The 16,260-nt window shown below is 42.0% G+C and overlaps 1 protein-coding gene across 1 annotated transcript in view; it reads right to left on the reverse strand.

The window, feature by feature from the left end:
* Window positions 1-16,260, reverse strand: part of CEP162 (centrosomal protein 162) — a 205,699-nt gene that overhangs the window by 47,202 nt on the left and 142,237 nt on the right. Inside the window, exons 11-13 of the mRNA XM_073626889.1 lie at window positions 4,952-5,021; window positions 4,628-4,871; window positions 1,225-1,483 (exon numbers count right to left, since the gene is read on the reverse strand). Coding sequence (XP_073482990.1) covers window positions 1,225-1,483; window positions 4,628-4,871; window positions 4,952-5,021 — 573 coding nt within the window. The remainder of the gene's footprint in view (window positions 1-1,224; window positions 1,484-4,627; window positions 4,872-4,951; window positions 5,022-16,260) is intronic.

The following is a 16,260-nucleotide window of genomic DNA, read 5'->3' on the forward strand; positions in this document are numbered from 1 at the left end:
ATAACACTGATCGCTGTATAAATTTCAATGGTCCCAAAAAGGTGTCAAGTGTACGATCTGTCCGCCGCAATGTCGCAGTAAAACTAAAAATCACAGATCATCGCCATTACTAGTAAAAAAATTAATTGAAAAAATAATAAAAATGCCATAAATCTATCCCCTATTTTGTAGACGCTATAACTTTTGTGCAAACCAATCAATATATGCTTATTCGATTTTTTTTTTTTTACCATAAATATGTAGAATAATACATATTGGCCTAAACTGATGAAGAAATTAGTTTTTTAAAACCATTTTTGGGGACATTTATTATAGCAAAAAGTAAAAAATGTTTTTTTTTTTCCCAAAATTGTCGCTTTTTTTTGTTTATAGCGCAAACAATAAAAACCACAGAGGTGATCAAATACCACCACAAGAAAGCTCTATTTGTGGGAAAAAAAGGACGTCAATTTTGTTTGGGTACAATGTAGCACGACCGCGCAATTGTCAGTTAAAGCAACAGTTCCGTATTGCAAAAAACAGCCCGGTCATTAAGCAGGAAAATTTTCAGGGGCTGAAGTGGTTAATAAAAGGAGAGAAGAAAGGATAGAGGAGAGAGAGGAGAAGAGAGGGTTTACCGAAGTGCAGGAGTGCCATTGCAGAGCTCCAAATTATTATAATTCTTCCACAAGTAAATAACAGAGAGACAGAGGGGATACCATAAGAACATTTTTTTTCCCACTGAAAGGGTGGTAGCTTTTTTTAAACTACCACAAGGCTATGTTTTATGGCCAGTTTAGATGCAATTAATGTTTACAAGTATTTTTTTTTTTTTTAATTAATGGCAAAGTTCACTTTTGTTAAAAATAAAATTAAAAAAATTAATAATTGCCTAGGGAAGGGGTTAAAACATGTATTTTTTTTTCTGTCTGTGTCCTACTGGGAGATTTCCCTTCACCTCCTGTCTTGGAGACACAACAGGAAGTGATGGTGTCATCTTAGACTTGTCACCAGATCATTTGTCCCCCATTGGAAAGTTTCCCATTTTGCTTCTATATCACCTCTAAACAGTAGGAATTCCACTTCAGCAGTACAAACAGAAGTGTAAATATCAGACAGCAATACATGCTTGGCATAGAGACTAATTCTTTACATAAGCTTTACTTATTACAACATTGGGGGGGGGGGGGGAAGAGGGAAGAAGAGTACTTTGAAATAACAGCAAAAATTACAACCTAACAATACCTTTTTGCTGCTTAACAGTAGGAGATGTTTCTTTTTTCTGCCACAGGTACGAGTTTGACTGGAGGGGGTCGGCAGTAGTGAATGATTTTGTTGGAGTGCTTGTCTTTCCATAACCAGAGCTCTTCACATAACTATACTGGGCGTTCTGCCCTTTCTTCAAAACAGGCGATGGATTCTTGACTATCTTGCTTGAGTGCTTGCTTTGAAGCTGACCTGAAGTTGCTTTACTTGTAATAGAATATTTTCCGTACTTTACAACCTACAAAATACTTCATTATTAATAAAGAGTCAAATTAATGCTAAAAAGTTTTTCTGAAAAAAAAAAAAAAAAAAAAAAGAATTTTGACTCAACTGCAAATCCCATATCTTGGGGTGTAGTACAGTACAAAGGCATGACATTTATAGACCCTGGGTTTTGGGCTGGTTCAAACAGATGACTGAACATTGGCAAAGCTTTTGAGGACACGCCCCCTGGTGGTAACACAGGAACAAAGGGGAGGGTGGCCTAGGTCTTGTACTGTACTCCACGATATGGATTTCACAGGTAAGTCAAAATTCCTTTTATCTTAATCATACAGTGCAGGACACAGGTTTGATATTCATAGACCCTGTGATGCTCCCAAGCAAAAGTAGGATGGGAAACAACAGGGTAAACAGAACTGTGCCAACAGGCCCAACGATAACGAGGATTAACAGATTCAACTCAGAGTGCTGCTGCAAGAACCTTGTAGCTAAAAGCTGCATCCGATGAGGACTGAACGTCAACTGGGTGGGACATGGAAAAGGTATGAACAGAAGACCCAGAGAGAGTTGCTAACTCAAAGACACTTCTGACTGACAAGTAGATTGATGAAGGCTTCACCTCCCTCCTATTCTAAGACACAGGCTGGAGGGGCATGATACAGCCTATTACTGGCAGAAATGTGCCCACACCATGTTATATACCCCCCAGGAGGACAGTGCCCTCTTGGGGATATTAGCATGATAATGCAAACTTTAAACAGCAATACAAATAACAGCTAACAGTAATCTAATTAGTAGTAAGCTAATCAACAGCCAGGCACCCAGACAATGCTTTGATTAGTCAGGCAGCCCACCCGAGACAGACCAGAAACAAGCCCACAGGTCTGGATATACAAAGTACATGACACATGCTGTGTTCAGGTGTTTGGCTTTCACTTGTGTAATTTGTCCACTAGACAAGTCATCATAAAAAACTCATAGAATGTTCCAGCAGTCTGAAAAAGGGAAATTATTTTATCTTTATAGATTTCTTGAGGGAGATTGCCGATAAATATTTCTGTCCCAAGTGGAGGAGCTTCTCCAACCCAATCTGCAGGAGGGCCATCATATTTCCTCTGACCTTTAATCTGTACAAGATGAATATTATACCTCCTACTCCGGAAGGGAAGCCTTATTGTCTTTATTCAGAGAATTAATCTAAGCCTCGCTCTCAGCGGTCATCACGTTGTTGTCCATCATCACAGATTGATCTGCTCTGTCCATAAGATCAGAGGCTGAACTGAGCTCTTTTGAATGCTCTGAACGGGAGAAAGAGAAAATTCCCACTCTTCTCCATAGGCCATAATCAGTAAGTAGAAGGCTAGCCACTATTCCCCTCCAAAAGCACCTGTCCTGTTTGGGTCTGTCAGAAGTAAGTTAGGAGGTTTCACCTCTAATTCCTAAAACAGGGTCAGGGGAAATAGTGGAAGTGTAGCATTTCCTGCTTCTGGAAACCACATTTTTAGAAGCGTCAAAAGTTTGCCAAAGAATTCAGAGAGTGGCAGAAAAAAATCTGCGATTGTCAGACAGGCCGCATGGTGCGAGACTGAGAGGGAGCTAGTCAGATGAAGAAAGTGGCGTCATATTATGACGTGTTTTAGGACAGTGAATGGAGTTTTGTGTGTCTGGAATACTACATATCTGCTATAAACCAGGCACTGACCATGTTGCTGTGGCCATATTGCTGTGGCTGCATTCATTAGAATTAAAGCAATGTGCTGTGTGTGTTTTTGGCAGATAAGGCAGGCTGGAATCAAGAAGTTTTAAGAGACAAAATGGCAGGGGGTACCACAATAAAGAGACGAATGCCCCGTACACACGGTCGGACTTTGTTCGGACATTCCGACAACAAAATCCTAGGATTTTTTCCGACGGATGTTGGCTCAAACTTGTCTTGCATACACACGGTCACACAAAGTTGTCGGAAAACCCGATCGTTCTAAACACGGTGACGTAAAACACGTACATCGGGACTATAAACGGGGCAGTGGCCAATAGCTTTCATCTCTTTATTTATTCTGAGCATGCGTGGCACTTTGTCCGTCGGATTTGTGTACACACGGTCGGAATTGACGCGATTGGATTTTGTTGTCGGAAAATTTTATAGCCTGCTCTCAAACTTTGTGTGTCGGAAAATCCGATGGAAAATGTCCGATGGAGCCCACACACGGTCGGAATGTCCGACAACACGCTCCGATCGGACATTTTCCATTGGAAAATCCGACCGTGTGTACGGGGCATAAATCTATATTCCTCTGCCTTAAAAAAAAAAAAAAAAACGCAAAGTGTACTAAACACTGAGGGTTGTCTCACTAAAAACCAGAAACCCATGCCAACATACAGAAAAACCGACTTACCTTATCCATGATGCTGAGCCTACTTAGGGTCCAGGCCCCACCTGTCATGGTGGGCATACCTCTGACGGGGTCTCCAGGGACTGGAAACCATAAAAATAGACCATGCAGGAGAGCCCATGTCCAAAGCAAATATTCAAGGCTGGCTCCACCCAGTGGGGTCTGGGTACAGTCCCCAAGTTAAAACTGAAAGGTACAGAGTTTGAAAATCCTAAATAGCCCAAGACAGAAAGTCAAATCTTGATAGAATTGTCAGAAAAAAAAAACTTAAATTGTTTAAAAATTAAAAACTTCTTCAGATAAAAATAAGTCAATTACCTATGGACACAAAACAAAAATATGTCCCATGGAATGCGTAGGATCATATGAGTGCTTACTAGGGGCGGTCCTAGCAAGTTTTTGCCAGTGTCCAACCAAATGAAAGTATCCTGCATATAACCCATGATCTATGAATACAAGTCCTGTGTCCTGTACTATACACTTAAGATTTAATACCATGTAAATGAATTAACGCCAATGCAGAGTGAAATTACTGCACCCAAAAATAGCCTGAATTTACCAGATTTCCTTCTAGCAAGAAAAATAAGTGTTAGCTTAATTTACTACAAACTGTGTGCAATATAGCAGGGGCACCATTATGGTGTAAGAATTTGGCCGATCTCACTACTAGTGAAACAGAAAGTAAGCAGACATAACACCTGTTTTAGCACAGTAAATTCCACCCACCCCACTGAATGAAAACTAGTAATCAGGTAAAGCAATCTTACATTACCGCGTCCTTCTCCTTGGCGCATAGCAAAAAGTTGAGATCGACTTGGTTCTTTGGAGGCCACAAGCTGATATTGACTGTTATTATCCTGAATCACAGTCTTATTACTATCATGTTGTAGTTCAAATTCAGGCACTGGAAAATTCTCTGCTTTTCCACTGATCCACTCCAAATCTATGGATTTCTTCTCTTTCAATATGCCCTTGGCATATTTTTCCACTGATCCATGCTCTGTGTTCACACTTAAAGAAAAATGAAATAACATTTCTATACAGGAAAATTAGCACATTTTTATTTCTAACAGTATGTAAATGCACGTTACCTTAAAGACTTTGCATCAAAGCCCTGTTCTCCTCTAAAAGGCTGCATTAGTTCATCCACAGTAGACATATCTAATAATTAAAAAAAGTAACATATTGACTCCTGACAAAAAAAAAAAAAAAAAAAAAAAATGTAGCACCAAATTACTATATTCTAGCAATTTTCTAAAATACTTTGATGACAATAGAATGAATAATACTCCAATTCTGAGAAATGCAGTATACAAGATATGATGGAAACAAGTCAGAGAACTCACAACAGAATCTGTACTACGAAGCAACTGACCGGTCACCACCTGGCTTCTCCACCTTCCACAAATTTTTGATGAAACATTCCCATCTCAGGCCTATCTTTATAATTTACACTCCAAATAAAGGAATAGGCCACATGTCTGTATTATTAAACCTTAAAGTGGATGTAAGAGCAATGTCATCCTTTCTAAACTACTGCCATAGGGGTTATCTATAAGTATATACATGCCTCCTGCATGTATCTTTACCTGTCAAATGTCTCCCCTCTGTCTGTTATGAGACCCGAAAAACTGCATATTCTGTGGGTGGGTCTATTGTTTGGAGCTCGGTGGGTGGAGTCATGATGTCAGTAGACTCCCCGCCCACCTCTACACTCCCCTTGTCAATATGCATTTTCTCCTGTGTATTTCTTAAACTGAACTTCTGCTATGATCTCTAACATCCAGTGAAAAGACAGGAAAGTAACCACATGACTTCAGCATGCCAAATCATGCTGAGGTGTGGAGCAGCCAATCCTTGCAGAGCTGCTGAAGAAAGGAGTGGGGGAGGGAATTAAAAAATACTGCATGTCTCTTAGGCTAGTGCATAAGATATGTAAATCACCTGTCACTCACAGCAAGGGGGAGGATTTGACAAAGTTTTTCTCAGTTTGTCAAGAATTGTCTCACTGAACAATAAAAGAGGATTGCTCAGAGCTGGATTAACTTTGTGTGGCAAGACTGGGCTCAAATGATAGGAAATCTTATACTCTACAGTATGATATATATATATAAAAAAAAAAAAAAAAAAAAAAAAAAAAAAAAAAAAAGTTTTTCGGGTTTACATCCACTTTAAAAATATATGTCCAGGAACAAAAAAAGATACAGCTCCCAAGTTCACTAATGTGACCTAAACCCCAAGCAAGCGACCACAAAGCCCCCAGAGTTGCAGTGAAATTTCTATGTAATTAGAGACTACAATGCAGGGGGAAAATGTGGTTTCCCACATGGTGATTATTAACTATTCAAAAAACAATGTTTATAAAATGTTAAAGGACAACTTCATCTTTAGTGAAGGGGGCTTAGTAAAAGGTAACTTTGCATTGGGTCAGTTAACAGATCCTTTAACCACTTGACGACCGCCTCACAAGCAAGCAACCTCGGCAAGGTGGCACGGACAGGCAAAATCACGTACATATACGTGATTTGCCTTCCGCGGGTGGGGGGTCCGATCGGACCCCCCCCCCCCGGTGCCTGAGGCGGTCGTCTTTTCTCCCACGGCGATCGGAGATGAGGGGGAGGCCATCCGTTCGTGGCCCCCCCCTCGCGATCGCCGCCGGCCAATGAGAACATTCCTTTGCTGCTGTATGCTAAACAGCAGCAAAGGAAATTATGTCATCTCTCCTCGGCTCGGTAATTTCCGTTCCGGCCCGAGGAGAGAAGACAGGTATGTGAGTGCACAACACACACACACACACACACAGTAGAACATGCCAGGCACACAAAACACCCCGATCCCCCCCCCCCCCTGTCACAAACTGACACCAGCAGTTTTTTTTTTTTTTTTTTTCTGATTACTGCATTGGTGTCAGTTTGTGACAGTTACAGTGTTGGGACAGTTAGTATTACCCCCCTGTAGGTCTAGGATACCCCCCTAATAAAGTTTTAACCCCTTGATCACCCCCTGTCACCAGTGTCACTAAGCGATCATTTTTCTGATCGCTGTATTAGTGTCGCTGGTGACGCTAGTTAGTGAGGTAAATATTTAGGTTCGCCGTCAGCGTTTTATAGCGACAGGGACCCCCATATACTACTGAATAAATGTTTTAACCCCTTGATTGCCCCCTAGTTAACCCTTTCACCACTGATCACCGTATAACTGTTACGGGTGACGCTGGTTAGTTTGTTTATTTTTTATAGTGTCAGGGCACCCGCCGTTTATTACCGAATAAAGGTTTAGCCCCCTGATCGCCCGGCGGTGATATGCGTCGCCCCAGGCAGCGTCAGATTAGCGCCAGTACCGCTAACACCCACGCACGCAGCATACGCCTCCCTTAGTGGTATAGTATCTGTACGGATCAATATCTGATCCGATCAGATCTATACTAGCGTCCCCAGCAGTTTAGGGTTCCCAAAAACACAGTGTTAGCGGGATCAGCCCAGATACCTGCTAGCACCTGCGTTTTGCCCCTCCGCCTGGCCCAGCCCAAGTGCAGTATCGATCGATCACTGTCACTTACAAAACACTAAACGCATAACTGCAGCGTTCGCAGAGTCAGGCCTGATCCCTGCGATCGCCAACAGTTTTTTTGGTAGCATTTTGGTGAACTGGCAAGCACCAGCCCCAGGCAGCGTCAGGTTAGCGCCAGTAGCGCTAACACCCACGCACGCACCGTACAGCTCCCTTAGTGGTATAGTATCTGATCGGATCAATATCTGATCCGATCAGATCTATACTAGCGTCCCCAGCAGTTTAGGGTTCCCAAAAACGCAGTGTTAGCGGGATCAGCCCAGATACCTGCTAGCACCTGCGTTTTGCCCCTCTGCCCGGCCCAGCCCAGCCCACCCAAGTGCAGTATCGATCGATCACTGACACTTACAAAACACTAAACGCATAACTGCAGCGTTCGCAGAGTCAGGCCTGATCCCTGCGATCGCTAACAGTTTTTTTGGTAGTATTTTGGTGAACTGGCAAGCACCAGCCCCAAGCAGCGTCAGATTAGCGCCAGTACCGCTAACACCCACGCACGCACCGTACACCTCCCTTAGTGGTATAGTATCTGAACGGATCAATATCTGATCAGATCTATACTAGCGTCCCCAGCAGTTTAGGGTTCCCAAAAACGCAGTGTTAGCGGGATCAGCCCAGATACCTGCTAGCACCTGCATTTTGCCCCTCCGCCCAGCCCAGCCCACCCAAGTGCAGTATCGATCGATCACTGTCACTTACAAAACACTTAACGCATAACTGCAGCGTTCGCAGAGTCAGGCCTGATCCCTGCGATCGCTAACAGTTTTTTTGGTAGCTTTTTATTGAACTGGCAAGCGCCAGCGGCCTAGTACACCCCGGTCGTAGTCAAACCAGCACTGCAGTAACACTTGGTAACGTGGCAAGTCCCATAAGTGCAGTTCAAGCTGGTGAGGTGGCAAGCACAAGTAGTGTCCCGCTGCCACCAAGAAGACAAACACAGGCCCGTCGTGCCCATAGTGCCCTTCCTGCTGCATTCGCCAATCCTAATTGGGAACCCACCGCTTCTGCAGCGCCCGTACTTCCCCCATTCACATCCCCAACCAAATGCAGTCGGCTGCATGAGAGGCATTTTCTTTATGTCCTCCCGAGTACCCCTACCCAACGAACCCCCAAAAAAGATGTCGTGTCTGCAGCAAGCGCGGATATAGGCGTGACACCCGCTATTATTGTCCCTCCTGTCCTGACAATCCTGGTCTTTGCATTGGTGAATGTTTTGAACGCTACCATACACTAGTTGAGTATTAGCGTAGGGTACAGCATTGCACAGACTAGGCACACTTTCACAGGGTCTCCCAAGATGCCATCGCATTTTGAGAGACCCGAACCTAGAACCGGTTACCGTTATAAAAGTTACAGTTACAAAAAAAGTGCAAAAAAAAAAAAAAAATATATATAAAATAAAAAAAAAAAATAGTTGTCGTTTTATTGTTCTCTCTCTCTCTATTCTCTCTCTCTTGTTCTGCTCTTTTTTACTGTATTCTATTCTGCAATGTTTTATTGTTATTATGTTTTATCATGTTTGCTTTTCAGGTATGCAATTTTTTATACTTTACCGTTTACTGTGCTTTATTGTTAACCATTTTTTTGTCTTCAGGTACACCATTCACGACTTTGAATGGTTATACCAGAATGATGCCTGCAGGTTTAGGTATCATCTTGGTATCATTCTTTTCAGCCAGCGGTCGGCTTTCATGTAAAAGCAATCCTAGTGGCTAATTAGCCTCTAGACTGCTTTTACAAGCCGTGGGAGGGAATGCCCCCCCCCCACCGTCTTCCTTGTTTTTCTCTGGCTCTCCTGTCTGAACAGGGAATCTGAGAATGCAGCCGGTGATTCAGCCAGCTGACCATAGAGCTGATCAGAGACCAGAGTGGCTCCAAACATCTCTATGGCCTAAGAAACCGGAAGCTACGATCATTTTATGACTTAGATTTCGCCGGATGTAAATAGCGCCATTGGGAAATTGGGGAAGCATTTTATCACACCGATCTTGGTGTCATCAGATGCTTTGAGGGCAGAGGAGAGATCTAGGGTCTAATAGACCCCAATTTTTTCAAAAAAGAGTACCTGTCACTACCTATTGCTATCATAGGGGATATTTGCATTCCCCAAGATAACAATAAAAATGATTAAAAAAAAAAAAAAAAAATGAAAGGAACAGTTTAAAAATAAGATAAAAAAGCAAAAAAATAATAAAGAAAAAAAAAAAAAAAAAAAAAAAAAGCACCCCTGTCGCCCCCTGCTCTCGCGCTAAGGCGAACGCAAACGGCGGTCTGTCGTCAAACGTAAACAGCAATTGCACCATGCATGTGAGGTATCGCCGCGAAGGTCAGATCGAGGGCAGTAATTTTTGCAGTAGACCTCCTCTGTAAATCTAAAGTGGTAACCTGTAAAGGCTTTCAAAGGCTTTTAAAAATGCATTTATTTTGTTGCCACTGCACGTTTGTGCGCAATTTTAAAGCATGTCATGTTTGGTATCCATGTACGCGGCCTAAGATCATCTTTTTTATTTCATCAAACATTTGGGCAATATAGTGTGTTTTAGTGCATTAAAATTTAAAAAAAGTGTGTTTTTTCCCCAAAAAAATGCGTTTGAAAAATCGCTGCGCAAATACTGTGTGAAAAAAAAAAATGAAACACCCACCATTTTAATCTGTAGGGCATTTGCTTTAAAAAAATATATAATGTTTGGGGGTTCAAAGTAATTTTTTTGCAAAAAAAAATAACTTTTTCATGTAAACAATGAGTGTCAGAAAGGGCTTTGTCTTCAAGTGGTTAGAAGAGTTGGTGATGTGTGACATAAGCTTCTAAATGTTGTGCATAAAATGCCAGAACAGTTCAAAACCCCCCCAAATGACCCCATTTTGGAAAGTAGACACCCCAAGCTATTTGCTGAGAGGCATGTCGAGTCCATGGAATATTTTATATTGCGACACAAGTTGCGGGAAAGAGACAAATTTTTTTTTTTTTTTTGCACAAAGTTGTCACTAAATGATATATTGCTCAAACATGCCATGGGAATATGTGAAATTACACCCCAAAATACATTCTGCTGCTTCTCCTGAGTACGGGGATACCACATGCGTGAGACTTTTTGGGAGCCTAGCCGTGTACGGGACCCCGAAAACCAAGCACCGCCTTCAGGCTTTCTAAGGGCGTGAATTTTTGATTTCACTCTTCACTGCCTATCACAGTTTCGGAGGCCATGGAAAGCCCAGGTGGCACAAAACCCCCCCAAATGACCCCATTTTGGAAAGTAGACACCCAAAGCTATTTGCTGAGAGGTATAGTGAGTATTTTGCAGACCTCACTTTTTGTCACAAAGTTTTGAAAATTGAAAAAAGAAAAAAAAAAAAGTTTTTTTCTTGTCTTTCTTCATTTTCAAAAACAAATGAGAGCTGCAAAATACTCACCATGCCTCTCAGCAAATAGCTTGGGGTGTCTACTTTCCAAAATGGGGTCATTTGGGGGGTTTTGTGCCACCTGGGCATTCCATGGCCTCCGAAACTGTGATAGGCAGTGAAGAGTGAAATCAAAAATTTACACCCTTAGAAATCCTGAAGGCGGTGCTTGGTTTTCGGGGCCCCGTACGCGGCTAAGCTCCCAAAAAGTCCCACACATGTGGTATCCCCATACTCAGGAGAAGCAGCTGAATGTATTTTGGGGTGCAATTCCACATAGGCCCATGGCCTGTGTGAGCAATATATCATTTAGTGACAACTTTTTGTAAATATTTTTTTTTTTTTTGTCATTATTCAATCACTTGGGACAAAAAAATAAATATTAAATGGGTTCAACATGCCTCTCAGCAATTTCCTTGGGGTGTCTACTTTCCAAAATGGGGTCATTTGGGGGGGGGGGTTTGTACTGCCCTGCCATTTTAGCACCTCAAGAAATGACATAGGCAGTCATAAACTAAAAGCTGTGTAAATTACAGAAAATGTACCCTAGTTTGTAGACGCTATAACTTTTGCGCAAACCAATAAATATATGCTTATTGACATTTTTTTTACCAAAGACATGTGGCCGAATACATTTTGGCCTAAATGTATGACTAAAATTTAGTTTATTGGATTTTTTTTATAACAAAAAGTAGAAAATATCATTTTTTTTCAAAATTTTCGGTCTTTTTCCGTTTATAGCGCAAAAAATAAAAACTGCAGAGGTGATCAAATACCATCAAAAGAAAGCTCTATTTGTGGGAAGAAAAGGACGCAAATTTCGTTTGGGTACAGCATTGCATGACCGCGCAATTAGCAGTTAAAGCGACGCAGTGCCAAATTGGAAAAAGACCTCTGGTCCTTAGGCAGCATAATGGTCCGGGGCTCAAGTGGTTAAAGACAAAAGTTCACCTTAACCACTTCCATACCGCCGAACGTCATATGATGTCCTCAGCTTTCAGTGGCGATATCTGAATGATGCTTGCAGCTGCAGGCATCATCCAGATATCATTTTTTTTCAGCCGGTGATTCTCTACACCATAAGAACAATTATAAAGGCTGCTCAGTCACTTAATCGTTCTTACCGGCAATAGGAGGGGATGGGACAGGACGGGACGTCCCCCCCCACACCCTCCGGAGGGAGGAGGAATCCACCGGCGCTGAGAGGAAGCCATAGAGAAAACCGAGGGACAGATGGTCCCCGGCAATCTCTATGACTCTCGGAGGCCCAGGCGCTGTGATGCTTTCCAGGCTGATGGAGAGACATGGGATCTTATAGAACCAACATCTCTCCACAAAGAGGACCTGTCACGCACTATACCTATTACAAGGGATGTTTACATTCCTTGTAATAGGAATAAAAGTGATCAAGATTTTTTTTTTTTTTTTTAAAAGGGCAAAGTGTAAAAATAAAAAAATTTAAATAAGCAATAAAAAAAAAAAAAAATAGATTAAAGCACCACCTTCCTCGCACGCATAAGTGAATGCATACGTAGGTCGTGCTCGCATATGTAAACGACGTTCAAGCCACACATGTGGAGGTATCACCGCAAACGTTAAAGTGAGAGCAATAATTCTAGTGCTAGACCTCCTCTGTAACTCTAAACATGTAACCTGAAAAACATTTTTAAAGTGTTGGCTATGGAGATTTTTAAGTACCGAAGTTTGGTGCCATTCCACGAGCGTTTGCAATTTTAAAGCATGACATGTGAGGTATCCATTTACTCAGCGTAACATCTGTCACATTATGCAAAAAAATTGGGTTAACTTTACCGTTGTTTTTTTTTCTATTCATGAAAATGTTTTTTTCCAAAATAAATCGCGTTGGAAAAATTACTGCGCAAATACCATGTGACATAAAAAGTTGCAATGACCACCATTTTATTCCCTAGGGTGTCTGCTAAAAAAATATATGTAAAATGTTTGGGGCTTCTGAGTAAATTTCTAGCAAAAAAAATTCAAGTTAGACTTACTGGTAACTTGTTTTCCAAGAGTCTTTCAAGACAGCACTTGAGAGAGTGACTCCTCCCCTTGCAAACAGGAAACACCTCTTCCAAACTTAAAAGGAGGCTCCTTTCCACACATTGTCAGTAGTAGAGAACCTCCGGCCCCAAACTGGAACACATAATCGAGATATGAATAGTTACAGTATATAGAAAAATAAAATAGGGCGGGATGCTGCTGTCCTGAAAGACTCTTGAAAAACAAGTTACCGGTAAGTCTAACTTGAATTTTCCCTTAACGTCTTTCAGGACAGCACTTGATAGGATAATAGAGACTTACCCCCCTAGGGAGGGGCCACAGCCTGCAGAACCTTTCTGCCAAAAGCCTGATCCCCTGCTGACAGGAGATCCAGTCTGTAATGACGGACAAACGTTACAACGCCTTACAAATTTGATCTGGGGTGGCACCAGCTCTTTCTGCCCATGTAGTGGCCTGGGCCCTCGTTGAATGAGCCCTAATTCCCAGCGCGGGAGATAAACCCATCTGAGGGTAGGCTACAGAAATAGCTGTCTTAAGCCATCTAGCCAATGATCCTTTTGATGCTTGGTGGCAGAAAAAAGAACAAATAATGAATCTGAAGCTCTAAAACCTCCTGTTACTTCCAAATAATGTAAAAGGATACGTCTTACGTCCAAGTTGTGAAACTGCTCTTCCTTTTTACCCGAAGGGTTAGCACAAAAGGTTGGGAGAATAATCTCCTGAGACCTGTTACTAAAACTTGCCACTTTTGGCAAAAACCCTGGGTCTACTTTAAGGACAACCCTATCTGGAAAAACAGACATAAATGGCTCTTCTACTGATAGGGCGTGCAGTTCACTAATCCTTCTTGCTGAAGTAATTGCGACCAGAAAAATAGTTTTCAAAGTTAAATTCTTTAGAGATATGGCCTGTAAAGGCTCAAATGGTTCTTTTGCAAGAGCTTGCAGAACCACCGAGAGATCCCAATTTGGAAAATGCCTCACTGGGACCGGTCTTGACCTGGAAAGTGCTTTGAAAAATCTCATGATCAGAGTTTCTGAAGATAAGGATATCTCCAGATAAACTCCCAAAGTGGCCACATGCACTTTAAGAGTGCTGACCGCAAGATCTTTGTCTACATCTTTTAGCAAAAACTCCAGCACTGAAACTAGGTCTTTAACATCCCTATGTTCTGAATGACAGAAAGAAACATAGTCTTTCCATACTTTGGCATAAATATCCCTGGTTACCTTTTTCCTACTGGAAAGCAACGTAGTTATTGTTCTAAAAAAGCCTTTGCTTCTCAGCAATTGCTCCTCAGATACCAGGCAGTGAGATTTAACCTGCCTACATCTGGATGATGCACTGGCCCCTGAATCAACAAATCCTGACTGAGCGGAAGATGTCAACATGGTTTGATTGCCAACTGTAGAACCGTGGAAAACCAAGCTCTCTTTGGCCAATATGGAGTAATCAAGATTATTGATGCTCTCTCTTTTAGTATTTTTCTCAACACTAGTGGAATTAACCGGAATGAAGGAAAAGCATATCCTAGGTGAAAAGTCCACGGATGCGCCAGAGCATCTATCCCCTGAGAGATGTCGTCTCTCTGAAAGGAGAAAAATTGCAGAAGCGAGCTGCGTGTTTTGTCTTGAAGCAAACAGGTCTACCTGCGGAAGGCCCCAAGTTCTGGTGATCAATGCAAACACCTCCTTGTTCAGACTCCACTCCGATTCCTGAATGTTCTGTCGGCTCAGATAATCCGCTACTTCGTTTAACGTGCCTTTGAGATGGACTGCGGATAGAGATAGTAAGTGGTTTTCTGCCCACTCCAGAATCTCTACTGATAGTAAGTGAAGAGCCCTGCCTCTTGTGCCTCCCTGTTTGTTCAGGTAGGCTATGGTAGTGGCATTGTCCGACAAAATCTGGACATGGCAACCTATTAGGTTTTGAGAGAAGAAAGCTAATGCTAGGGCGACCGCTTTTAGCTCTCTCCAATTTGAGGATTTTTCGGCCTCGACCTGGGACCATGTTCCCGGTGTTAAGGCCTGACCCATCTGGCGTCTGTTGTGACCACTTTTACGGTCAGAAAAGACCAAAGAAGACCTCTTTGTAGTACTACATGACTTTTCCACCAAAGTGAATGTTTGACTCTGGTGGGGATCTTTATCTTCGTATCTAAACTCTCTGTCCTGTGGTTCCACAGTCTCAGAAGGAACCTCTGGAGAGCCCTGAAATGCAGCCTTGCCCATTGGATGGCTGGCATAGAAGAGGTTAATGTCCCCAGAGCCGACATAACTTTTCAGACTGAAATCAGTTGGTTTGTAGTGTCGATATTACCCTTTGAACTTTGATTTTTTTTGTCTTCTGGGAGAAAAATCTTTTGCTCCACCAAATTTATCAAGTAACCCAGAAAAAGTACTTGCTGAGCTGGAATGAAATTCGATTTTTGAACGTTCACTATCCACCCCAGCGATTCCAAATGACTGCGGGCTCTGTTCAGATCCCCCCTGTAACTTTTCCCTGGATGGGGCAAAAAAGAGGAGATCGTCCAGATATGGGCTTACCGCAATCCCCTGGAGTCAAAGAGGGGCAAGCGCTTCTGCCATTACTTTCGTAAAAATACGCTGACGATAGGCCGAAGGGAAGGGCCCTGAACTGAAGATGTATAATCTCTTTGCCCATATTCGCCGCAAACCTCAGGAATCTCTGGGACTGAGGTGCTACAGGAACATGAAGTTAAGCATCCCGCAGATCGATTGATGCCACAAAAACACTCTTTTGTCAGAATGTTCCTGACTGTGAAAATTGAGTCCATACAAAACTTTTTGTATAGGACCGACTTGTTTAGTGGTTTCAGGTTGAGAATAAGACGGAAGTTTCCAGATGGTTTTCTTATCAGAAATGTGTGTGAATAGAAGCCTTGACCCTGTTCTTCTGGGGCTACTGGTATCACGACTCTCTGGTGCCTCAGATCCTTGAAAAAAAAATGATAAAAAGAAGGAAACCCTGGGATGGTACGGGTGAATGGGAAGGGAGTAAGCAATGGGTAAATCAAGGTAAAGGAAAAAGAAACATACTAAATATTGTAATTGGTATGAGGAATGCCCAGAAATAGTAAAAGAAAAAAATACTTTATTAGAATATACAAAACATGGTTATAAAAGTAATGACCAATGCATACAAAATACCTAAACCACGCAAATGTGTATACTGGTAAGGGAAAGCATCCACATGCGTGGTATAAAGGAGCCCAACATGTTTCGGATAGGAATAAAAATTCAGTTCCTTCTTCAGGGATTTCCTGTAAGGATTTTTTGTATGATCTGGGGGAAGTATATTGATAAAACATACCAGTCATTAGTGTATGTACATATATACACATGCACATACATATCATGAGTATATCTCATAGGTATAGAGGGTGTAG

This window comes from Aquarana catesbeiana, linkage group LG04 (assembly GCF_042186555.1).
Source record: "Aquarana catesbeiana isolate 2022-GZ linkage group LG04, ASM4218655v1, whole genome shotgun sequence".
Taxonomy (NCBI): Eukaryota; Metazoa; Chordata; class Amphibia; order Anura; family Ranidae; genus Aquarana; species Aquarana catesbeiana.